General features: G+C 35.5%; 1 protein-coding gene across 1 annotated transcript; it reads left to right on the plus strand.

Annotated features, from left to right (window-relative positions):
- The first annotated feature begins 296 nt into the window (after nt 1-296).
- On the plus strand, nt 297-25,892 carry LOC147398348 (alpha-mannosidase At3g26720-like). The gene is made up of 29 exons (XM_086447508.1): nt 297-710; nt 830-913; nt 1,007-1,095; nt 1,231-1,405; nt 3,329-3,448; nt 3,621-3,704; nt 3,790-3,861; nt 4,344-4,457; nt 6,931-7,031; nt 7,127-7,220; nt 7,578-7,745; nt 7,834-7,923; nt 8,775-8,840; nt 8,970-9,026; nt 17,998-18,217; nt 18,336-18,475; nt 19,173-19,241; nt 19,391-19,450; nt 19,838-19,909; nt 21,008-21,055; nt 21,185-21,304; nt 21,590-21,655; nt 22,381-22,493; nt 22,637-22,721; nt 23,000-23,110; nt 23,191-23,286; nt 24,562-24,609; nt 25,399-25,467; nt 25,545-25,892. The coding sequence occupies exons 1-29, from the start codon at nt 516-518 to the stop codon at nt 25,773-25,775; spliced, it is 3,057 nt and encodes a 1,018-aa protein (XP_086303634.1). The 5' UTR covers nt 297-515; the 3' UTR covers nt 25,776-25,892.
- Nucleotides 25,893-26,529: the final 637 nt, after the last annotated feature.

Consider the following 26,529-nt stretch of genomic DNA (forward strand, 5'->3'; position numbering starts at 1 on the left):
ATCGGATTAATCTCAAATTAACCCTGATCCGATCCAGACCCAACCCATTGAAAGACATAGCTACAACCATGTGTTTGGGTGTCTTTCGGCCAATTGATAAGAACATCACAGAACCAGCTTAAATCATACAGGGCCCACCTTTTCATTGATTGTTAGATAAAAGGGTTAGGGCGCATTGAGGATGGTGAACCTGAGGTGTTGCAATTGTGGAGCCAATATTTTATTTAAATTTCTCCTTAAAATAGACAATTATGGATAAGATTTGTCTATAAATGTGATCGTTTTGTCCATGTTCCGAAGAGCCGAAGTCAGACAGTCATAGTCAGCTAGAGCCTGGAAGTACTAAGCTAACAAATTGAAAAAAAAAAAAAAAATTCCCATTTTCCGAAACAAATGTAACTCCTGTAAAACCCTAATGTGATTTCTTCATTGATTCATCCTCATCGATCTCATTTCATTCGAAATGGTTCAACTTCTTTGACTGATTCGAGCTTCGAAGTTGACCTGCAACATTAATGGCGATCTCAGTATTCTTTCTGCTATTTTTCGTGGGATTTTTCTCTGTAGAATCAAACTATATCGCTTACAACACTTCTCAGAAGATCGTTCCTGGAAAAGTTAATGTTCATTTGGTTCCTCACACTCACGATGATGTTGGATGGTTGAAGACAGTCGATCAGTACTACGTTGGCGCGAATAATTCGATTCGGGTATCTTTGATTATCTCACTCGTATTTATTGTTGTTCTGTTACTTTACTGTTTGCTTATCTAGTTTGAATTTCATGCAATTTAAATTTAAAATGCTTAATTGTTTAATTCGATTCGTAGGTAGCTTGTGTTCAGAATGTTTTGGATTCTGTAGTTTCGGCATTGTTGGCTGATAAGAATCGGAAATTCATTTATGTAGAGCAGGTAAGAATCAGATCGGTTTTTTTTTTTTTTTGGGTTCTGTTTTTGAATGAGTTGTGGTGCAATTTTTGTTTTGTTCAAATTCGATATATGCAGGCGTTTTTTCAGCGATGGTGGAGACAGCAGAGTGAGACAATCCAGGGTATAGTCAAGCAGCTCGTCAAATCGGGTCAACTAGAGTTCATGTAACAAATTATTTATTTGCATCACAGTTAGCTTAATAGAATTTTATTTATTTATTTTATGAATGAAAGCATTTTAGTTAATCTTTTATTTCAAATAGTATGGAAAATTGGGTTTTTGTTTGAGTGGTTTTGCAGAAATGGGGGGATGTGCATGCACGATGAGGCAACACCACATTACATTGATATGATCGATCAGACAACTCTTGGTCACCGATTTATCAAACAGGAGTTTGATCAAATTCCAAGAATTGGTTGGCAGATTGATCCATTCGGACATTCTGCTGTTCAAGCTTACTTGCTTGGTGCGGAGGTATTTCTTTCCATATTTTTTTTATGTTGTGGAAATTGTAATTTTATTTGAATAAAGAAGTTATGTGCAATAAATAATTCAATGTAGTTCACTATAAGTTGTGTAATCTTGGGATGTTCTGTCAGTGTCTAGTTGGAAATCGTGTAAAGGTGAAATGAAACAACCAAATCATAGCCAGGCAATTTGAGTGTAACCAAACTTGAGTTGAATGAAGTATCAGCAAGTAAAATATTCACAAAATTTCTCATACTCACCCTAGCAAAGAAAACAGTAGTTAAAATAGATTTATTGGTTTGTTGGTGACTTGGGAAAAAGTTTAGATAGATTTATCGATTTATTAAACAAAGGAACACAAATTAGGGGCAATCCAAGGGCTAGGATTGGACAAGTCATGGGGTTAGATTGATATAAGACCCAATTTTAGGGAATGAGTGTTAGGTGATTTTTTCCCCCAAGTTATTGATTCCAATGTTTTCAGACGCTAGGGTGTGAGGTGAGGCGTTGGGATCTCCAGTGCCTTGAGGTGTAAGCCTCAAAGCGTAAGGCGTAAGCCTCATGTGAATGATTTTTAACAAAAAATAAATAATATAAAATATATAAATAATTTAAATTAAAAATAAAAAAATAAGATAACCAACGTATACTTTTAATTTTAAAATTCCAAGTTTCAATCCCCATACTCAAATTCAAGTTTCAATCCCCTATAATTAAGAGTTGATAGCCAATATTCAATACTAAGCATGCTCATGATCCACCACTATAATGTATAAAATTAAAAAGTCCACGTCCACCACTAAAAAATAATCTCAAGAGCCAATCACTTTCTATCTTCTACCATATGAAATGCTTCTACATCATCCGTATCATCTTCTTCTTGATTTGATCATGTGGTATCATTTTCTAAAACATCCATAACAACCTATTTAGTGGTAATATAGGTATATAAAAATACTTACATGAAATTAATAGTAAATTAAAAAAAAAAATTGATTTACATCTGAGGCTTATGCCTCAACAAAATTACTTGCTCCTCAGTTGAGGTGTATGCCTTTTATACATCTCAACCATGCCTTATATGTTTGGTTGCCGCGCCTCGAGGCTTACGACTCAAGCACCTTTGAAAACACTGATTGATTCCATTGAGAGAGAGATAACATTCTAGCTCTTCTTCATTGGGTTAATGGAGTATGCTAATGATCACAAGTTGGATCGTGTGAGGAGTTCCTGCCAACGTCCACCACCATTTATCATAATCCGCCGATTCGACTCACTTGAATTCCCACCATTTTTTATGTTCAATATCATATTCTCTCTCACACTTACTCTCTCAGTCACTTTCTATCATCTTCTTGTTTTTTTGCTTGTTATCCCTACAGTAACTTTTATCCATTGAGTGATGGCCCTTCCACTAGACATCGTCGGTTCATTAAGCTGACTTTTGTCTCTACCTTGATGGGTGGGTCTTGCAATTAGGCTCCCTTCTACCTTAAAATTTTAGGGATTTTCAAGTTAGAGTCATAGTAGAATTCTCCAGATACATCACTAGCATTGGATGCTTTTTTTCTTAATGTAGAATTCACCAAGGAAGTATGACACGCTCTTGCTACCGCCATGTTACTAGTGCACACTATCTCATCCCACCCCACCCAACTCAACCTGAGCCACTTGTGTGTATCTAAAAAATTTCTCCCTAAATAGCCACTATCCTTCGAAGGGTTTTGATCCACAGAACAACCTTCTTACACAACCCCTCGGAAGATTTGCAACATAGGAAAACAAAAGAAAAACTCAGAGTAGAAAAGAATTTAACTAAAAAATTTTCATTTGCACAAATTAAGTTGTGAATTCAAGGAACATGTGAAATAATGCCTGAAACTTTATAAAATCAATTTCCATATTCTCAAGTGCTTTATAAAATTTCAGTTGGGTTTCGACTCTCTTTTCTTTGCTCGGATTGATTACCAAGACAGACAAAAGCGGAAAGATGATAAGACTCTTGAGGTTGTTTGGCGGGGATCAAAGTCCCTTGGTTCATCTTCACAGGTGGGTATGTTTGTCTAGCCTTTCAATATCTCAAATGTTATTCCTATATCTTCGCAGGTGGGATCAATCTCTTTACACTGCAATTTATGTTCTGTTTTCTGTTTTTTCACCTTGTCATTTCTATTTGAACTTTTCTTTTTTGCTATCTATTTTACACTAAACGCTTTTGCAGATTTTTACCGGTGTATTCCCCAAGCATTATGACCCTCCTGACGGTTTCTCATTTGAATTTAATGATGAAGACCCTCCTGTTCAGGTAGATCTTGTGTTAAGATCTTCAATATGCTTGAGTATCTTCTAGGGAATTCCTTTTTTATGTTTTATTTTCTCTTGTGTTGAAGGATGACATTTCCCTGTTTGACTACAACGTTCAAGAGAGGGTGAACGACTTTGTAGCTGCTGCTGTAGCACAGGTATGCAGGGAAATATTGTTGTCTCACTCTACATGTTTAGAATGATGATGGGGCTTGAGTTGCTATTATCTTACAGGTCACCTGCCATTGCAACATAACCTTTTGCATGGTTTCACGTATTTATGCGTATTTATTTTATCATGTTACTACTTACTACCAATGCCATAACCACATTGGTATATACTATTGCTGTATGTATTGTTTTGCCAACCCACCAATATATATCACGTTACCAATATTTTAACCTTGGCCTTAGTTTCTCATCATAAAAAAGTGATAGTAACCCAATATTGGCAGCCTTAAACCTTATTCCTTTTGGACCATGTTTTGATGATTAAAAGGAATCATTATTCATATTTGCTCAATCAACTCTTTATATGCAAGTCGCTATGGCTCAAAGCTGGGTTTCCTTTTAAAGTAAAATACTCACTTCAATGCATTTTCATATGGAATTGGAGCAAGCATTTCCTGTTCTTTTTCAGGCTAACGTAACCCGGACAAATCACATAATGTGGACCATGGGGACAGATTTTAAATATCAGTATGCAACTACATGGTTCAGGCAAATGGACAAGCTCATTCACTATGTCAACAAGGTATTAATGCTTTAGAAGCCTTCCCACAGACATGAAACATTTTGATAGATGCATAAATTGAGGTTAATCTATAAATTCTTAGGTTTAGGATTTGTATGTATGTATGTGTGCCCATTTATGTGCCTGTAGAGTCATATACTTAAACCCCGCCTTTGCCTCGCGCCCTCAAATTGAAGACTAATAAACCAGTTGAGGCTTAAGCCTTAAGATCAGAACACCCCCCCCCCCCCCCCCCTTGGGGAGTAAGCCTCAAACACCTCAAGACTTTTTTTTTTTAACAATGCTCATCTTATTACTTTATTCCAAAACTTTAAATTTTTTTTGCTGTTATGGTTTAAGAATAGTTATAAATCCATTAAAATGGTATCTTCACTCTACAGTAATGTTATTTGCTAGATAACAGGCCATAATATCATTATCTAAGTCTTATCCCAAAGGTTTGGGGGTTGCTGAATGAATCTTTCTCCACCATTCAATTCCATCTTGAGCAATATCTTCTGTTATTAAATATGTGTTCATATCACCTTTCACTACCTCAATTTCCACGCTCTTCTAGGTCATTCTCTCACTCTTTTATTATCTTCAACTTGCATATTCCTTTTAACTGGAGGTGTAATTGACCTTCATTGAAAGTGTCCAAACCATTTCAATTTACTTTCTCTTAGTTTCTTGTTTGATGGAGCTCCTCCAACATTTTCTCGAATGCATTCATTACTAATTTTATCTTTTTTAGAGTTTCAAGTTATCCACCTCAGCAGTCTCATCTCTACCATACTCAATATGTTAACATGATTCTTCTTGGTTACTCAACATTCAACTCCGTAAGGCATAGCTGGTTTTACTGTTGTCTTATTAAATGTTCCTTTAATTTAATTGGTACGCATTGGTCACATATCATTCCAGAAGTGCACTCCATTTTAACCATCTAGCTCTGATTTTACAGGGAACATCTTCCTTAGTCTCTCCACCCTTAAGAATAATAGACCCAAGACAATGAAAATGGTCTCTTCATGTTATTTCTAGACCAAAATATTTTCTTGGACATATCTCTTCAAGGATGTTAATATTAAATTTGCACTCCAAATACTAAGTCTTGGTTGTACTTATACTAAAGCCCTAGGACCCCAAAAGCTATCTAGATCAATAAAGATGTAGCTTTTTCCTCTTTTTTTCCTGAACTTCTCTATCATTTGTCCAAGTAGCAAGGTATTATATTTTGATTTCAGTGTATCTCAGTCAACCTGGAAATTGAAATATTGAGATTAGTGTGGAAATTAATAGTCTTAAAAAAATGATGGAAATGTTGTGGCAATTATGGAAATATTGATGAAATTTTATTAAAATTGTTGGAAAAGACAAAACAGACATTAAACGTACTCATAAGCATGGTTCAAAGTTCTGTTCCATTTCAGAATATTAGAAACATTGTGGTTTTGGTCAAGGCCAGAACAAAACATTGACCCTAAAGCGTTGAATGTTTCGGTTATGGCTTTTTTTTCCCCCTAACCAAAACATTGCCTCAAGAGTCGAGACAAGATTTTAAACATTGCTCTTAAGTCATAAAAAACAATAAAGATCAACTGCATTCCACTACCCATATGTGCAAGTTTTGAGGGTCCGGGAGTGAAAGACAATAATATTCTACATGGAAATGAGAATACTATTGTCACAGTAACTACATACACCTTAACATGGAAACAATTAGTTAATGGATAAATTATTAAGTATTATAATCTTGCATTATTATATTTTTATTTCTTAAATATGTATAAAGAAAATACTAATATGTTCAACTAATTAGAACATAGAAGAATAGCATGTGCGTGATCATATGAACATAATAATATGATTGTAATGCATCAAAAACAGATTATATATAGATGTCTAACTAACTCTAATTCATTTATAATAATAATTGAATATTATGTGCAATTTTTGTTTTGTGACTATTATTATTATGTATAGTTCACAAGTAAAAGGCAACATGTAAGTTCTGTTATTTTTACAAATTTATTTAAAATAGTTTTTCAATCAAAAAAATATATTTCAGTTGAGGTTTACTGTTGTTGAAATATTCTACTAAATTGCATTTTACCTAACTAGGAATATGGCCTTGATGTATGATCTACATGGCATAAAATCCAACTGGTTACCCATTTTATTGTTTGTAATGGACACTATTTTCAATATAACCTCCATTATAACAATTTTTCTAAATGTTATTTTAGCAAAATTTCAGAATTAATGGTTTTAAATTCATTGTAACTGTGTTAATTTTACACTGGAAAATAATGGCTATTATAACACCGTGAGAACTGTTATTATTATTATCATTGGAAATTTTTTATTTCCATTTCAGTTTTAAAATATTTTTGACATAATGGCTACAACAGCCCACTGTTAAACTGTTTTAGAGGATCCATTTAAACCTTCTCTGCTGCTACTAATACCATTTTATGTGAAATGCTGCCAGGATGGGCGTGTCAATGCTCTGTATTCAACCCCATCCATTTACACTGATGCAAAATACGCAACAAATGAGTCCTGGCCTGTCAAGACTGATGACTTCTTCCCGTGAGTCGAGTATTTTGAAAATGCAGTTGCTGTCATCTGTTCCCTTAGTTATTTATGTAATTACGCCGTGCTTAAGAATTATATTGCAATTGCAGATATGCAGATCATCCGCATGCTTATTGGACTGGATACTTTACCAGTAGGCCAGCCTTCAAAGGCTATGTCAGAATGATGAGTGGTTACTATTTGGTAAGGCTTTCATCCCTATTTTACTTAAAATTTAGGGTATTTTAGAAACACCCCGCTGTAAAATTGGTGATATTACGTTTACCCCCTTGCAAAATGCAAGATTAGGAATTTCCCCCTTGACCATAGGTCAATGTTACGGTTTCATGATGATTTAGAAAATATCAAAGTTTCACTGTTAAATCATCAAGAAAAAGGAATGTTGACTTACGGTCAAGGGGAAAATACCTAATCTTGCATTTTGCAAGGGGGTAAACCTAATATCAATTTTACAGAGGGGTGTTTCTAAAATACCCTTTTCTCAAGTTCTTCTAGCAATTTTAAATCTGTATTACTTATGAGTTTCTGGTTTATATTCAGGCGGCAAGGCAATTGGAATTTTTTACAGGGAGGAATAAGTTGGGGTCCAACACAGACAAATTGGCTGATGCTTTGGCAATTGCTCAACATCATGATGCAGTTACTGGTACAGAAAAGCAACATGTAGCTGATGATTATGCAAAGCGACTGTCAATGGGATATGTGGAGGTTAAATAATATTTTATTTGACCACTTTTCTGTATTGCTTTCTTTTGTTGTTTAAGCTCAAAAACTCTGCTTCACCATTTCATTGCAGGCGGAGGAGTTGGTTTCATCTTCGCTTGCGTGCTTAGCCGAGTTAACAACGAAAACTAGATGTGGGAACCCAGTGACAAAGCTTGAACAGGCAAAAAAACTATGAGCCTTTGCATTAAAGAGTTGTTTGTAATTCATGACATTCTGCAGTTTCATTTTTGTTTCAAGTTGCATTATAAGGATCCAATTATACGTCTAAGAAATATAAATTAGACATGAAATAATACTCGATGTGGGCTAATTTAAGATATTAATTGTTTGGTTATAGTAGAGATTGTTACTTCAACTTAGGTTGTGAAATAAGTTAAGCCCCTTTCCATAATACCTGAATGGAGTTTTTATTGGTAAGATTCAGACTCTTTACCTTTTGTTGTGGATCATATATACGAGTTTGTATATAAATTCTAGAAATGCAAGCTGGCACAAGTTTGTATGTGCCTTTTTGTTTACTAATGCTTATGATATAGAAATTGTAATGTGTCGAGTGATGTTATGGCCTCATGTGATAATTGACTTGGATCTAAGCTATGATCTAGATCAAGTTCGTCTTTGTCATTCTAATTTCTTAGTAATATAAATCTTTGAGAAAAACTTGAAGGAGGGGGGAGGGGGGCAAACAAGAGTTCTGAAACCTGCGGCCTTGAGACTTAGAGACCAATGAATTGAATCTTACAACATATTCTCTTTATCAGTTTTGAATTGAATATTTGAATGGAGGAATAGGATCTGTTCAACTGACTCTGTATAGTTGAGATTAGGCTTCTTATGATGGTCACGATATGATAATGGTCATTTTGATGAATTGAAAAATATAAGTTTGTTCATATCACTAAAATTAGGCCCGAACAATGTGCCTCTGCTTGCATAGACATCTATATATATATTTTTAAGTTCAAGTTGAAAGAACAGCTGAATCCCGATATATGAATTTTTGTCTTGCAGTGTCCCCTCTTGAATATAAGTTACTGTCCTCCATCAGAAGTTAATTTGTCTCCCGGGAAAAGCTTGGTAGGCCTAATAGTTATTCTCATATTTCTTTACGCTGTGTGTTGCCGCAGCCCGGGGGGGTTGAGATGGGTTTAACTCAGATACCTATGTATTTTGAAATTTATAACACATCTGTCCTCCCTTTTGTAGGTGGTTGTTGTATACAATCCTTTAGGATGGAAGAGAGTGGATATAATTCAAATTCCGGTAAGTATTTCATTCTGCTCCATGCCATCATCTTCTTTGGAGTACAGTTCCTCGTTAACTTTATAAACGTACTATGGAATGGTTTTAGTTCCTGTTCCTTCTAATTTTTATAGGGTGGATCCCTATGTTACTTGCTATGAATGAGACAAGGCTAGGGTATATATGCACATGGAATTTTCAAAGTGTCTAAGTAATACAAATGGGGAGGCTGTATATCCTATATAGAAGTATCAATACATAGTTGAGTTGAATTTATTCTGCATATGTTCTTCACCGAACTTCATCCTCATTTTAGATTTTTTTAGACTAGTTTAACCTTCTAATCTGCTGATTCACATCCATTGGTTCAAATGCATAGTAATGAAGCTATACTTTTCTATGCTATGACATAGAAAGCATAGTACACCTGCAAAAATGATTCTTCTTGTATCTGGACTAAAAAGCACCCTCGGTTTTTGTCTGAGTGTATAGAGGAGGAATTTTTATGGGTCTTTTTTTCTTGATTGGTGGAAATGTTCGCAAAAAGAAAAAAAAAACAAAAAATAGAAACTAAAAAGGAAACAAAAAATAAATTGAAATGAAACATATGAAAGTGTTTTTTTTTTTGTAAGTTTTACAATAAGATGGAATACAGGTACAGAATTCATTTTATTTTGGCCAAACGTGATCCCCTGCCAGTCTTTTGGCTTCATTTTGTCTGTCTGTTTTTCGGTAATGGTTGAATAAAACCATAGTAGGAGGATAAGAGAAAGAGAAAGAAGATGAAAGAAGGAAGAGAAAACTAAAGAGAAATGGCCTATTTTGACCCTCACTTATATATTTAATTTAAAAAAAAAAAACAATAACATCCTTATAACTCGTAAAATTACATAAGAGACCATTCCACAAAATAACTCAACACTCCCCCCTCATGTTGAGCATAGATGCTTATCATGTCCAGCTTGCTAAATGCACATTCTAAATTTGTCTTAATGACTCCTTTAGTGAGAATATTAGCTAACTGATTTCAGTCATTACGAATGGTAAACAAAGATCTCAAGAAACTATTGGGAATATTGTCATGTATTTTATTTATTTTTCCTAGTTTTCTATTATTTCTATGTAAGAGCATTTATGTCCATTCACATTGGTTAATATAAATATCCTGCCAAGCTCTTATTGTGAGACTTGGTAATTCTCCTTTTATAATTCTTCTTGGTATCAGAGTTCTAGAGGACCCATTGACCTCTCCTTGGGTTCTTCGACTTCGGTTTTGAGATCTTGAAGCTTCACCTCCCCTCTTCTCTTTTTTTTTTTTTTTTTTTCCCATCTATCTTTTAGACCTTGAGATCAAACTAATCTAGCAGTAGCTTCGTTAGAGAGTCACCCTTTTGGTTTTTTTTTTCCCCCCTTTTGGTTTGAGATACGCTAATCGCATGATGCGATAGGGATGATGGTTCCATAACAAAAGGCTATTTTACTGGGTTGCAACCAGACTGCTATGCGACTGCTGCGATAGGGCTGCAAGGTCTGGGTTGTGCCACCGCTGTTTTGGGTCTGTACAACAGCTCTAGGGTGTGCGATAGGGCTACTGGGCTGCTGCTTGTTTCGGTCTGTGCGACAGCTCTAGGGTGTGTGATAGGGCTGCTAGTTGGGCTGTGCTGTGCTGCTGCCTTTTTTGGTCAGTGCGAGAGCTCCAGACTGTGTGACTGTGCTGTGCGATGAGAGCAGCCCCTGTTCTATAATTTTTTTGGGTCATGTGACTGCCTCCACTGTTTTCTGGTTTGTATGGGTTGCTCCCTGCATTTTTTTGCAGATCACACATTGATTTCGGACTGCTAGAGACCTTCCTTCAAGCCAAAGCTTCTAGTTTATGCCTCGTCTCCTCTTCAAATTTATGGTGATTTCTTAATATATTAGACCTTCTCGGTGGATTTTCTTCTACTTCTCGCGCTCTAAGTGTATGTTGATTTGATCCTACACTATTTCGCCTTTAAATTGTAGTCTTTCTACATTTGATTATTGCCCTATTGCTTTTTTTTTTATCCATTTATTTTTGTGAAAGATGACATCGAACCAAGAAACCAATGACTCCAATAGTATTCTTGGGGCCAATTCCTCAGCCCAATGTATTATTGGTGCCCAATTGGATGCTTGAAATTTTTAGTCATGGTTCGGTCTATGAGACTCTATTTGGGCAGTAGAGGCAAATCTGGATGGCTTTGGGCACTATTAAACAATCACCTATTATTGATTCCAAGTTTGAACGATGGGAGATTGATAATTGTACTATTCTTGGATGATTGATTAATTCCATGGAGCAGCGTATCTATACAAACATGTACCATGAGACTGCCTCATCTTTGTGGTGAGCTCTCACTCATACATTTGTGCATGCTAGAAATGATTCGAGGATTTATGAGCTCTATAAAGACATTGCACATGCTACATAGGGGACTTAGAGTGTAGTTGATTATTTTGGATTTCTTCAGTCTCAATGGAAGGAGTTTACTCATTATGAGTCTATGGTTAAGTTATATGTTGAATTGTTGGGTATGTGGTTAAGTGGATTGCTCGACATTAGATATACCAGTTTCTCATGAGCTTACGTCCCGAGTTTGAGGCACTGCAGACCTAGATTCTTAACACCTCTCATTTGTTCTCTTATTTGAGACCTTTGTGACTATTGATAGCGATGAGCGTCGTCGCCGTATAGTCCCATATCAGAATCAAACTCGTAGTATTTTTTCTGCTCCAGCGACAGATTAGATGGCTCTTGCAACTAATTCAGGTTTTTCTGATTCTCGTGCCTAGGGATCTGAGAGTCGTGGCTGTGGTCGAGGTAGTGGTCTTATTTGCAGTCATTGTGGGAAGACTGGCCATGAAAAGGCTCAATGCTTCTAGCATTATCCTCATTTGTTGCGATCTATAACCACTCATTTAGGGCATATCGTTCCCCTTGCTGCCGTTGTGGATTTCTCACTAGCTCCTACCACTGGCCCTCATGTTCCCTCTGACACTATTGATCTAAAGCAGCTTTATATTCATATTGCTACTATTATACGTGATTAGATCTATATGCTCAGACTCGATCATCTTCGACTATGGCCTCAATTATCACGCCTCTATGTACATCCTTTGCATTTTATGTCACTCAGTCAGATCTTGTTCCCCTGACATGGGTTATTGATTCTGGTACTTTTGATCACATGACCGGTGCGTTTAACCTTTTTTACTTCTACTTTTCCTACTACTTATAGAGAGGTTCACCTTGTTAATGGGTCTCTTACACCTATACATAGCAAGGGTACCATCCCTTTATCTTCTGCTATTTATTTTGATTCTGTGCTTCATGTTCCTCACCTATCTGTTAACCTTTTTTCTATGAGTAGTATTACCAAATCTCCAAATTGCTTAGTGACATTTTTTCCTATTTACTATATTTTTTAGGACTTGACTTCGAGGAGGAGTTTTGATAATGGGTATAAGTGGGATGGGCTGTATTTGTTTGGATCTCCGCATACTATTGCTTTGGCTTCTGTGTTTCCCTCTTGCGGGAGTCATATTTTTTCTTCTCAGTTTTTAGATTTGTGGTATGCTCGCTTAGGACATGCTAATTTGTAATACTTATGTTCTCTATTTCTTATTTAAAAAAATTCCTGTTATGGACACAAATTTCAGTGCTCTGTGTGTGAGCTTTCTAAACACACACGTACTTCATATATTCCTCGTATGCATTGATTTAATAAAATGTTTAATTTAATTCATTCTGATGTGTGGGGGCCTTCCCCTCTTATTGCTTTTACTGGTCATCGATATTATGTTACATTTATAGATGATTATTCTTGTTGTATTTGGGTCTATTTCAGACGTTTTCGTTATGAAGTGCTCCTTATTTTTGCTAATTTTCTTAAAATGATTCAAACCTAATACAACATTATTGTTAAATCTTTTAAGCCTAATAACGAAAGGAAATATATTTTTGATGGGATTCGTTCTCATCTTCATGAGCATCGTATGCTTCCCCAGTTGACTTGTCCCTACACTCTTGAGTAGAACGCAAGAATTGCCACCTTATGAACATTGTTCGCTGTCTTCTTCGAGGAATGCATGTTCCTAAGTTATATTGGAATGTGGCAATCCTAATTGCGACTTTTCTTCTTAACTGTGTTCCGAGTCGCACCTTAGGGGGACAAGTGCTTCTCCATGTTCTTTGTCATTATAACACCCTCTTTCCTATTATATGCAGAGTCTTTAGGTTCACTTGTTTTGCTCAGTACAATATTCCTCATTGCACGAAATTAGATGACAAAGCCATTCGGTGTGTTTTCTTGGGTTACACCTTATGGTCAAAGGGGTTTCGATGTTATGATTCTCTTCGTGTCATACGTTCTCTTGATGTCACTTTTTTTGAAAATATTCCCTACTTTCATACCACATCTTCTTTGCAGGATCCTTCTCCGGTCTTCTCTCCATCTTTGCCAATGCTTTAGGTTTATTCTCATTACCTTCGTCCCTTTTCAACCTTGTCAATTTCCTCTATGGATTCATGTATATTCTTTCTTACCCCTATTCCTATCCTTTCTATATCTGATTCTCACTTACCTATTGCATTTCGTAAAGGTTAGCGGGGGTGTGTTACTGATCATCCTATTGCCCAGTTTGTTTCCTATCAAGTACTCTCTCCTTATCAGGCTTACTTTCCTGTCACTAATTTTATTCAAGTTTCCGATCTGATTCAGAGGCTTTACGAGATCCTCAGTGGACTGTAGCCATGATTGATGAGATGGATGTTTTGTAGAAGAATCATACTTAGGAGCTTATTCCCCTTCCCTCTGTGGAGTAGATTGTTAGTTGTAAATGGGTTTTCACTGTCAAGTATCTCGCGGATGACACTGTTGATTGATACAAAGCCCGTCTAGTTGCTAAAGGATTTACGCTGAATCCAGAAAAGGATTTTGGTGCTACATTTGCCCCTGTAGCTAAACTTCTTACTGTTCACCTCCTTATCTCTTTAACTGTATGTCATTCATAGTTTTTTCACCAACCGATGTGAAGAATGCCTTTTTGATTGGTGATCTGATTGAGGTTATCTATATGGACCCCCTCCTAGGTTTTGTTTTCAGGGGAGTATTTTGGAAATGTATGTCGTCTTCTCAAATCTCTGTATGACTTGAAATAGTTTTTTTGAGTCTGGTTTCAACACTTTTTTGAGGTCATTTTACTTATGGAGTTTTCCAGATGCCACTCAGATCATATATGCTTTGTTTGTCGAAGATTGGATGGTCGTTACGTTATTGCTCTAGTTTATGTAGATGATATTATCTTGATTGGAGATGATGCCCAGTAGATTGACATGGTAAAAATGATATTGGGTCGTGCTTTTGAGGTTAAAGACTTGGGTCTTCTTAATACTTCTTGGGGATAGAAATAGTCCGCTTTTACTGTGGTATTTCGTTATCCCGTTACAAATACACATTGGATCTTTTTCAAGACATTGGTATACTTGGTTGTCGTCCTGCTTCCTCTCCTATGGATCAAAATCATCACTTTCATGCCGAATCTAGCGATTTATTATTGATCCTTTTTATCAGAGACTCTTAGGCCGTCTGATTTATCTGACTAACACGAGACCAGATTTGACTTTTGCAATTAGTGTGGTCAGTCAGTTCATGCATGTTCCGTGTACTTTCTATTTTGATGTTGTTTATTGTATTCTTCATTACTTGAAGTTGTGCCTTGGTCTTGGGCTTTCTATTCATCCACTACTCAACTTCATTTGCCTTGTTTCATTAACACTGATCCCGCTGGTTCTATTACGGATAGGAGATCTACCTATGGTTTTTGTATTAGATCTACCTATGATTTTTGTATTTTTCATGGTAGTAACTTGATTTTATGGAAAAGTAAGAAACAATTGTAGTTTCACATTTTTCTGTTGAAGTTGAGTATCGAGCTATGGCCCTTGGCACATGTGAGCTTATTTGACTTCGATATTTGTTGATGGAGTTGGAATTTGTTGTTTCTGATTCCTCCACACTGTTTTGAGACAACAACTTTTCTATCATGCTTACTTCTGATTCCATCCTTCACGAGAGAACGAAACATATAGAGGTTGATGTTCACTTTCTCAAGGAGAAAGTTTGATCGGGTGCCCTTCAAATCGTATTTATATCTTCTTCAAATCAGCTTGCCAACATGCTTACGAAGTTTGTTGGACCTTCTGTCACTAACTTTCGTCTTATCAAGCTGGGTTTAGTTGATATTTTTCTCCAGCTTGGGGAGAGTATTGGGAATAATGTTGTGTATTTTATTTTTTTCCTGGCTTTCTATTATCTCCATGTAAGGGCATTTATGTCCATTCACATTGGTTAATATAAATATCCTACCAAGCTCTCATTGTGAGATTTGACAATTATCCTTTTACAATTCTTCTGAAACACTTACTCATGAAGTACTTGTCGACCTCCATGTGCTTAATACGATCATATTAAATTGTATTCTATCCTCTGCTAATGGCTATCTTTTTGTCACAAAATAGATTCAGGAGAGTATGCCTTAATTCTCAAATCACTCGACATAGCTTTTAGCCACTACAACTCTGCTACGCCATACACTAGACTTAGGCACCACAATTTGTTTCTTGCTCATCCCAGTAACCAAATTTCATCCTATAAAGTGTCATATCCTATAGTTGACCTTTTGTTATCTACATTATTAGCCCAATCTGCATCAATGTAAGCATTTATTTGTAAATGGTCATGATTGGCAAACAATATACCTTTTTAGGAGATGCCTACAGATACCCAAGATTCTTTCAACCGTTGCTAAGTGAGGGATCGGTGTAGCCTGCAGCAACTGACTCACCATGCTTGCTGCATGTGTTATGTCAGACCTTATTTGGGATTGGTACAGTAGCCTACCAACTAGCCTATGATACATCTCTTTGCTTCGTAGTAACTTCTCCTCACTTTAGCTCAACATATGGTTAAAATCAATAGGAGTGTCTATGTAGGCAATACTAGATGCAATGTGAATCAAGTCAAAGATTTCAATCTAAACAATAAATGAATTAGTATAAAAAAAATCTCCCTTCATGATTATCTCTGTTAATCAATTTGTCTGAATTTGATGAAGAGAGGTACAATAATCGCGAATTGCTTTCGCAATTCCAGATTCTTGGATCTTCACCCCTGATATCCTTAACTTTAATGCATTGACATCGTGTACTTATATTGTGCTCAACTATTAAAAAATTAAATCTTTTACACAGAAAAAAATGAGAGATTGTAGATAGCGAGTTATTGATTTAGTTGTCGTTTTCGAATAGGGATGCCCTCTATTTATATTACCTATGAGGTTGAAAATTAATTTGTGTATTTATAGATATTTCGAAAGTTGACCTAGTAATAAAGAGAATCCCTTACATGCATATGAAAAATGTGATTTCATTTAAAGAGAGTTCACATGAACGCTTACATGAGATAATCAAATGTAGTTTTCGTTTAATAAGGAACTTACATGAATCCATGCATGAGGTTTTATAGTTATAAAACAAAAAAAATTAAGTTGTTTAATTTAATAGGAAACTTCATGTGTAAATACATGCACAAGAGAATTTAACAATTTTTAAATTTCATTATTTAATGAATAAACTTCTCACATAAATTGCATGCATAAAAATAATGTTTCACATTTATTGTCGGAAAATCCTCTCATATAAATGCATAGCGTTTAAAGGATCTCACATGATTCTCAGGTCAATGGATCGGTGTGCATACACATAGAAAGATCATCAGAAACCTCATTCAATGAGGTCAAAATTATGTGACCAATCACGTATCTAGAGGGAGAAAACTTAGAGGATCTTCTGTATGATTCTCCAATATGTGCCAATACATACTCACATACCAATGAGACTACCTTGCCTTAATAGAAAAACTTGAATCTATAGGAAGGATCATTATGCATGTGAGGCAAGATCCATGAAAAATAAGTTGTCCCTAAACTCACTTCCTATAGCCTAGATCAAAATTTCAGGTTTACATCTGATGTTTTTAGATTTCCTTGATAGATCTACCATGGTCTAAAGTCTCCTGCAATGTTGCATCGGAACAAAAACATTCATATTGTATGAATGCTAAAACTAGTTACCCATAATACATAATGATCGCATAATCATATTATTTTAGTATAAATTTTGGGTTGTACCTAGAAGAGGTTGCTTGCTTACCCAAAAAAGGATCATGCCTTATGTAGTTCATGGATGGAAAAGATTGTTTCAAAATACAATTGATTTTTTTTTTTATAAGTAACGAAATTTATTAATAAAGTGGTCGAGAAGACTAACTAGAAAATTACAAAGAGGAAATTAAGGACAGGCAATACTACAAACCCATTCCCAACGAGCAACAAATCTGCAAAGAAAACACCCCTGGACTCCACAATAGCCTTGGACCAAAAGAAGAGACAAGAGAGAACCGACAAAACCACCTCCGACGATTCCACACCTTTATCTTCAAGGCACCTACTGTTCCGCTCTTTCAAAATTACCTAAGAAAGGGCAAATGGGAGTAGTCTCCACAGCACCCTCTTCTCCCCCAAGAAGGAGCTACCCCACTTTTGCCAGGACTGGAGAAGGGCCAGCACTGAAGAAGGAAGACACCCAACCACACCGAATCACACAAAGAAGGAGCTCCAATTGACTTAATGGACACAATAGTATTAACTGCTTACTAGTTGCATGGTATTTAGATTTCGACATATTTCCATGAAATATACCAAAATATTTCTATTTCCACAAGGTTCGACAAGAAAGTTACCCAACAATTTCTCTTTGTATGTATTTCTATGGAAATTACTATTTATTTCGTGATTTTTTTTATGGATGGTGAATAGTGTCTTTTGTGTTGATTAAACCTTGACAGAGAATGGACATATATTCATGGCACGTCTTTTCTAGTGACATGATTTTACTGAGATGTTTTTACAGGTTACTAGTAGATCAGTTACAGTTCGAGATTCCAGCGGAAGAGAAATTGTATCACAACTTATACCTATTGACAGTTCCTCTCTGAACATAAGAAACTGCTATGTTAAGGCATACTTGGGTAGATCCCCAAATGTCACACCTAGGTATTGGCTGGCATTTTCAGCCTCTGCACCACCTCTTGGTTTCAGCACTTACATAGTCTCAACTACAAAACGGGCAGGTTAATGCATCTAGTTTCTGTCCAGTGCTAATGTTCTTACAAAGAGGAACAAGAAACTATTTTTCTTAGCTACTGACATGCAACTTTATCCTCTATTGTTTCTCTTTTACAATTGCAGATACCGGTTCAACCGTATCAACACTACACACATCACTGGGAAGTGAACATGATACCATGGAAGTTGGGCAAGGAAATCTAAAGCTTATTTATTCTACAAAAGAAGGCAAACTTACTCATTACATTAATAGTAGAAGCCTGGTAAGTTATGGAGTTGACACTTTGTTTGCATGGTTCATTACATGTCTTAAACTAACGTTGTGGAATGGTAAATAGTACTCGTTATAACCAGAACTAACAGGATCTGTTCTGCTTTCCGGATAACACTGTCACATTAGGAGGGCATTTTACTTCAGATAATGAGTGCTATTTAAAAAAATAATGGTCGTTATGACTCACTGTTCAATTATTCATGCCATTTTGGAATGTTTTGGCAGAGCATGCTGGTTCCGGCTGAGACCGGAATGAAGCATTGCATGTTTCGGATTGTCTTGTAATGTTTTGGAATATCTTGTATTGTTTTGGTCAAGACCGCTTCCGTTTTTCTCCTGTCTGAAACATTGCTTCGAAATGAGATTTCAAACCTTTGTTATGCCATTATTTACTGTTATTTTGAAATAAAAGCTTTTACTTATATTTTGTTTGTTCAAATTTAACTTTGAAGGACTTTGTTTTGTTCCAAACAAATTCTAGTATCATCTGTAGTAGCCCCTGGCTATTGCTATTGCCCCATCCCGTAATGTTATTTTAAACCTTTTTATTATTTTACTTTATGCATCATTCATTAGTTTCTTTCTTTTCTCTAATCATTACAGAAATAGAGATTATTGTATGTAATGCATTGTTGTTTTTCTGGGGTTTACTGTATATCTAACATCTTCTCTGTTTATTTTTGAAGGTTAATACAAATATACAACAGTCTTACAGTTTTTATTCTGCAAATGATGGAAGCGACAAGGATGCTCAGGTATCATAGGAAAATGTTTTTATATATAACTATTTACATCAATTGGTTTTCCAATTTGGTTGCATTAAAGTCTTGATTTAAGATTAATTTATATTTAATATATATATTCTAGATTTGTTACCAAGTCAAGTTTGGCTATTTTGTTGAAGGGTTCTGGAGCATATATCTTCCGTCCAAATGGTACATTTTCCATCAAGTCTGAAGGACAGGTACATCATGCCTTCAGAAATAGTTAATGTATTTAGGCAACATAATCATTGCTATTTGTTTTGTTTCGAGGTTAGAAATTAGGGTTTGAGGAAGAATAAAAGAGAGAAAAACAAAAAAAGGGAGAACAAAGGGAGAGAAAGGGAGGTTCGGTCTCTTTCCAACCTTACCTTCTCTTAGTCATAATTATATATAAGAAAAATTGTAGTTACAATGCTGCTCCTTTTAAGTGAATATAAACAGAATGACTAAATTAATAAATAAAAAAGATATAAAGCTCATATAACTAATACTGTCAATAACTCTTGATGATGTATCACTTAAGAACGATACTAAAAATTGATTATTTATCTACATCATAATGCCTAATAGTCTTTTCATTGATCCAGGTTCCTTCGACTGTTTTTCGGGGACCAGTACTGGATGAAGTACATGAAAAGATCAATTCATGGATATCTCAGGTGCTTTACCTGGTCAATAAGATCATTGCAGTTTTGTGTATTTGTTTCTTACTGGCACTTTTTCCTGTCTTCTGTTTCAGCCCAGAATCATAACTATCACGTTAATGAAAATGATAGTACATCAACGATAAATGATAGTAGAAAATCAGTTTTCTAAGCAAACTTAAGCTAAGATCTTGGTAATGGGAGCAAATTTAGTAATATGTAAAACCACATCACTTATTTAAAATTCTTCTTGAAAGGTTTCTATTCAATTAGAGTGGCACAAGCATTGGAAATTGGGGCAAACACCACAAAATGTTGCATAAGATCAGAAAATATTCAATTCTCGTCCTTCCAAAAGGGAGAGGTCTTGAGTTCAAAACACCTCTTTCGCCACCCCCCTGGTTCTTTAAGAGGCCGATACACTTGTCATGTTGGAATGGGTGACTCACATGTCTATGGGAATAGTCGGACTAAGTCTGGATACCCATGTATCACAAAAAAAAAAATAATTCTCTTCCACATTTCATGAGGCATCATGGGATTTTTCAAAAGAGAACCTTTTGGTTAAGAAATTCTCCTCCAATGGATCTATAAAAGAAAAATAAAAAATAAAAAATAAAAAACTAAAAACTAAAAAAAGTAAAAATAGAGCACGAGTGGACTTGTGAGACAATACCATGAAATTTCTGGGGCAACTTAACGTTCTGAGTTTGAAAACCATCCAAAATCATAGACCTGCATTACTATCTTCCGGGACATGACTTGAAATTGAAGGGGATTTCATCCATATTGAATGTATATGATGAGATGAACTTCAAAAACAATCCATCAATTTTACCGTCACCATCATCAATTTGACACATGTTTGTAATGCCTGTCCCAAGAAAGCGGATGAACAAGCATTTCCAGGTTGATGATTTTAGTCATTAAAACAAGATTCTTTGTCGAGTCATATTCTTATTGTTCAGTTTGTTCTTAGTTCTTACAAACTATAGCTTCTTGCATTGTAACATACTAATGTTTGAGCTTTATAATATCATATATCTCATCTTAAAGTTTTGGACTGCCCTAGATTTCATTGTTGTTGTCATGAGTTACTGCAAACTTGTGTAGATCACCAGAGTTTACAAGGAAAAAGAGCATGCTGAAGTTGAGTTCACTGTAAGCCTTCCATCTTGTACACTTATCCTTTTATAAACAAAATTCCTCTGTGATATTAATACAGTAAATCACAAAGTGCTAGTAATTTCTTGTTGGGGTGTTGTTCATTGAGGATACCTGAAATTTTAGGTTGGGCCTATACCTATCGATGATGGAATCGGGAAAGAAATCGCTACTCAAATCACAACTGCCATGAAGACCAATAAAACATTCTATTCAGATTCTAATGGACGTGATTTTATTAAAAGGGTATGTTACATTCATATCATTATGTACTTACTTGTATTTCAATATGATGATGAGATGGGAGTTTTGAACATTTTTTGTTACTGTTTTGATGTTGCTAGTGACATTTCGGAGTTGATTCTCCTGTGAAGTTCAATATTATGGAAAATAATGTAATTTGTAAGCACTCAGGATAGATAACCATAGAAGAAAATTTTAATATTTGAAAGCTTACTTTGGCAAATGTGCATAAGTTTGATACTTTGTATTTGTACAAGTAATTCAATTTAATGTTTTATTTGGTTGCAGATTCGAGATTATAGAACAGATTGGGACCTGCAAGTGTACGAACCTGTTGCTGGAAACTATTACCCTGTATGTTTTCCTTACTTTATCTTTACCGTTACAACGAGAGAAGGCAGACTAGGAGTGGTTCGACACCAAATTTTGGATCCCACAAATGACCCCACATTTACATTTAAAACTTAATATAACAAAAACCAAGAAAATAGCTGCCCTCAATGCTAGAATCACGTTGGTTAGTATTCAAAATTACAAAATATCCTTTTTTTACCATGTAATCTTCATAAACCCCTTTCATCAATATTTTAAATTACAGATAAACCCTTTTAAGATGTGCTTTTGCACATGCCACCTTCTAGTGTTCCTCTAATGACAAATGAGGTCTTTAGCGTATATTGTTTACTCTGAAATTAAGTATTATGGTGGATTTCTTCTCCCCATATTCTTAACCCCGGGGAACATTTGGGTTGTGCTTGTTCATTATAATAGCAAATATATTGAACTGAACAATGAGGAAGTGAATCAGTAATTTTCAAATTCAAGCAGACGACTTCTTGGCCTTGTGTTTTATTATCTTGGGCATGATGATATTCTGAAAACATAAATTTTACATATTTCAGAAATATGCTTATCCAAATAACCTTTCCTCTATTGCAAATGTCCCTCTTTCAAGTCCTTGTTTTTAACACACACTTTTGCTGGGTTCTTAAGTCTTTTGCTGGTATTGTCATCAGAAATGATTTGAAATATTTCATAACCTATTTTGGCTACACGTTAACCAAGTTTTTATTTTTCAGATAAATCTTGGAATTTACATGGATGATGGCATAACAGAACTCTCAGTTTTGGTGGATCGTTCTGTGGGTGGATCCAGCTTAGTGGATGGACAGATAGAGCTGATGCTTCATAGGTTCTTCCCTTTCTAATGCTTCATTTTGTTTGTGAATTATGTCCATCTGTAAAAATGCAGAGAATACATGATTATTAATTAGCTTCCTTCATCGACTGTACCTAGTCTTCTGAATTATGACAGTTTTTCTTTGTATCAAATAGGAGGTTTCAACATGATGATTCTAGAGGTGTTGGAGAGGTATTAAATGAATCAGTCTGCATTCTCGACAAATGCACGGGATTAACAGTAAGAACATCTTACCCAACTCCTATTCACGAGTTTGTATATGGTGAACACTTTCTTTAAGGAAGTTGTGAAATTGTTTTCATGAAAACCGGACTCAACTAAATTGTTTTTTTATTTATTTAAATTCATTGTATTCTTTATGAATTGTTTATATGCAACGTTAAAAAAGATCGGTTATCTTGTTTGTTGTTAGTAGTCCATAGGTAGCTTTAACTAGAACTATGCCCACCAGTGAATTAAACAGCCATATCTTATTATTCCAAATATCTTTTCTACAGATCCGTGGAAAATTTTATTTAAGAATTGATCCCCTAGGAGACGGTGCTAAGTGGCGACGTTCGGTTGGCCAAGAGATATATTCTCCATTTCTTTTAGCCTTCACTGAACAGGTGAAAGAAAAACCTTAAAATTTAATTATTTCCTTTGCATGTGTTGTCTAATGCTTGGGTGATTGGCTTCCATTTTGCAGGATGGAGATAGCTGGACGGGTTCACATTTACCAACTTTTTCAGGCATGGATCCTTCCTACAGCTTACCAGATAATGTTGCAATGATCACCCTCCAGGTACACCCACATCTTTTTGGATGGAAATCATGCCCATAGTTAACAAGAAATATTTGAAAGGACAAATAGATTGAAGAAATCTATGTGGAAAATTAAATTAAAAATCATATTAACTTTTGACTCCGGATCTACCGGTGGTATGCTTGTACATGTGGCATGCACGTGAAGGTAGGGCTTGCCATCCAATGGATTGCTTCTCTGAGATCTACTCCAAAAAATTGACTTGATCAGATGATCATATCCTTCTGATTTGTGTACCATTTTCCATACTGTTTTTTCCTAAGTTTTTTTGGATGGGCTAAAAGAATGCATCCTATTGGATGGTACAAGCATCTGCAAAGTTGATTTCTTGCCTAGGATGTATCGTGGGTGTGAATAGTCGAATGGTCGATTCACCCCTTGCACAAGTCATACCGACTCCTATGCCATTGGTAAACCATTCTTATGTTCTACCCAATGGGAACCTTTTATATCTTTTTTATTTTCATAACTAGAACTAATGGCGAAGATTATTAGATCCTGAGAAATGATTATTTTGCAAAAGCGTACCTGTTCATCCAGCTACCGATTCTATGACCCTATTTGGATATATTGTGCTTTCCTGACTTTGTTCAGCCCTAGCCCAGTCAATATTAGTTTTGAACCAAGCAGTGCGTTGAACTAGTTCTGTTATTGTTACTGTTTGGTTAACCGAGGAAGAAAGAAGGAAAGAAAGATTGAAAGAAAGTAATCCAAAATTCAGACTGGAAAATCTGAAATCCACAAAACTTATCATTCTGCCCTTAGGTCTCTTCAAGCTTGATTGGCAACTATTATTTATGAAGAGCAGCGCTGACTCTTTAAGTCTGTGAATGAAGACCGACTCTTCGGAGTCGGTGGGTTTAAATGGTAGAGTCGTAGAGAAAACCAAGGTCCATCTTTCTAACAAACTACTACTTGTAAAGTATATGGCGCTTAAACGCAGCTGCCAGAATTCCTATTTAAATTCGACTAATACTAGGAGGAACAAGCCACTAAATTCAAGCTTTAATCCATGCATGAGTGTTTTTGCCAACAGCACTTTACTTACCTTTGATTCCAAATCAATCTACACAAATCTCGTTGTGCATATTTTTAGCTTCCATAAAATATTGGAAAGAGTTAAATGAAGTATTGGAAATAAACTTAATCACCGACATCTCAAAGGAGAATTGATTTGAGGGAAATAGTTTATACACTTATTCTTGTTATTTATTAAAATTAAAAAAAATTATCTTTGCTATTTGATATCTGCAGGAGCTTGAAAACGGCAAAGTTCTTCTTCGGTTGGCACACTTGTACGAGGTATTAATATTCTCTTTCTTAGCTAGCTGTTAAAAATTGTAATATCCACTTTGGCTGCATGCCAGCTTTAAAATGTTTCAGCAATCCCTTAGTTTCTTTGGAAATTTAATCATTCCTAAATCATCACAAGCATCTCCATATTTTACTCCATATAGCTTGGATGAGGCGATTTTCTTCTTCAAATCCATTGGTTTTTTAATGGTTTCCTTGTTTGGATGTTTGGCATATTTTCTCACATGGGTTGATACCAGACTTTTGGATTAAGGTTTTTATGATGATGTTGGCGTGCTTTCTCCTATTTTGACGAGAAGTTCTATATCTAGATTTACTTTTGAAAATAGGATTTCATGTTAAACTCCATGGTAAGATATTGTTTTACAGACGCACTATAGCACCAAATCTTATCAGAACTCTGCAGTTAAGTGTGCTAGGGCAAGAGTAGTACTAGGATAGATGATCTCTTGGGATGTCCTCATTGCACCTCTCCTTTAAATTGGGATTAAACAAAGAAGTGATATTACTTTTCTGACACTTGAGCTAATTAAAACTTATGACTTTGCGAGACTGGATGGTCATAGTGAATTTAAAACCCCCAGATTGAATTCCAGCTACTACTTGATGAACTGCACTTGATCTGTCAAACTAAGTGTTATTGTTGGTCAACAATATTCACATGGATCTTGGATTCAATATCCTTAAGTCACTAAGATAATTCATCAGTTTTTGTTTCCACTTGAAAAGCTTTGTATACCAACTCTATTGTTTGTTATGTCCACTTAAAAATGCAAGATCGGTGAAGACATGGACCTTTCGGCAATGGCAACGGTGGAACTAAAGAAGTTGTTCCGAGACAAGAAGGTAAGAGTGGTAGGTACTTGACACTGAACTAGTTTCTATATCGACTTCCATTAACCATGCTTTGCACTGTTTGACAGATCCGCAAAGTAACAGAGACTAGCTTATCTGCTAATCAAGAAAGAACAGAGATGGAGAAGAAGAGATTGCGTTGGAAAGTAGAAGCCTCTGCCAAGGATGAACCAAAGCTGGCAAGGGGAGGACCTGTTGATCCTACAGCTTTGGTGGTGGAGTTAGCCCCAATGGAAATCCGCACCTTCATCATCGATTTCAACTACATTGTCTTCCTCCACGATGTGGTTGATTCCTGAAACATAAAATAGCCTAATGTTTCCTGAAGTGGTTAGGGAAGTAATCGTATATTTTAATGTTTCTAATAACAGTACCTCGTTTATGCTGGAAGTTAAGGGAATGAACTTTGTGATTCATAGTGAGCTAAAATTTGGATTGATTAGATTATCCTAATTACGGCTATGTAATTATGTAACAAATGGCTGAGATGGGAAGAGAAATACTTTCTCTAAGGATCATATCTTCCCATCTCAGTGTCCAATGGTGGACACCAGATTTTTTTTGTTCCTATGGTCTTCAATCGTTTTTAAGGAAATACAAGAGAAGTAACAACTCAGCCCTCTTGAACTGATGGCTAAGATCAGATATGTTAAAAAAATAAAAAATCTCAAAACTTTTTATTTTTAATCCAATCAACTGTTTGAAAATGGACGGTCATTAAACTTCTAAATTTAAACGATTGGATTTAATCATCTTGATGATGTGGCACACCCTCAATCATTGATTATAGCTACAAGAAAATCGGGTTGCAGAGGATTTGCTCTTGTGATCGGAATTCATTTTCCCTCCTCGGATGGAAAATTTTGGGCTGGAAATTGTAATTCAAGAGAAATGTCTCGTTTGAATAAAAAGTAGATGGTAATTATGAAAGAAAGTAATTTTTAGAAAATGAAAATTATTTTCTTTTTTGGGTATGTTTGATTACATGGAAAATACTCTTGGCAAACGATTTGTCATGGTTGATATTTTCTTGTGTTTGACAACGAAATTATT

Source organism: Akebia trifoliata, chromosome 7 (assembly GCF_017979445.1).
Source record: "Akebia trifoliata isolate Shusen 1 chromosome 7, ASM1797944v1, whole genome shotgun sequence".
NCBI classification, from domain to species: Eukaryota; Viridiplantae; Streptophyta; class Magnoliopsida; order Ranunculales; family Lardizabalaceae; genus Akebia; species Akebia trifoliata.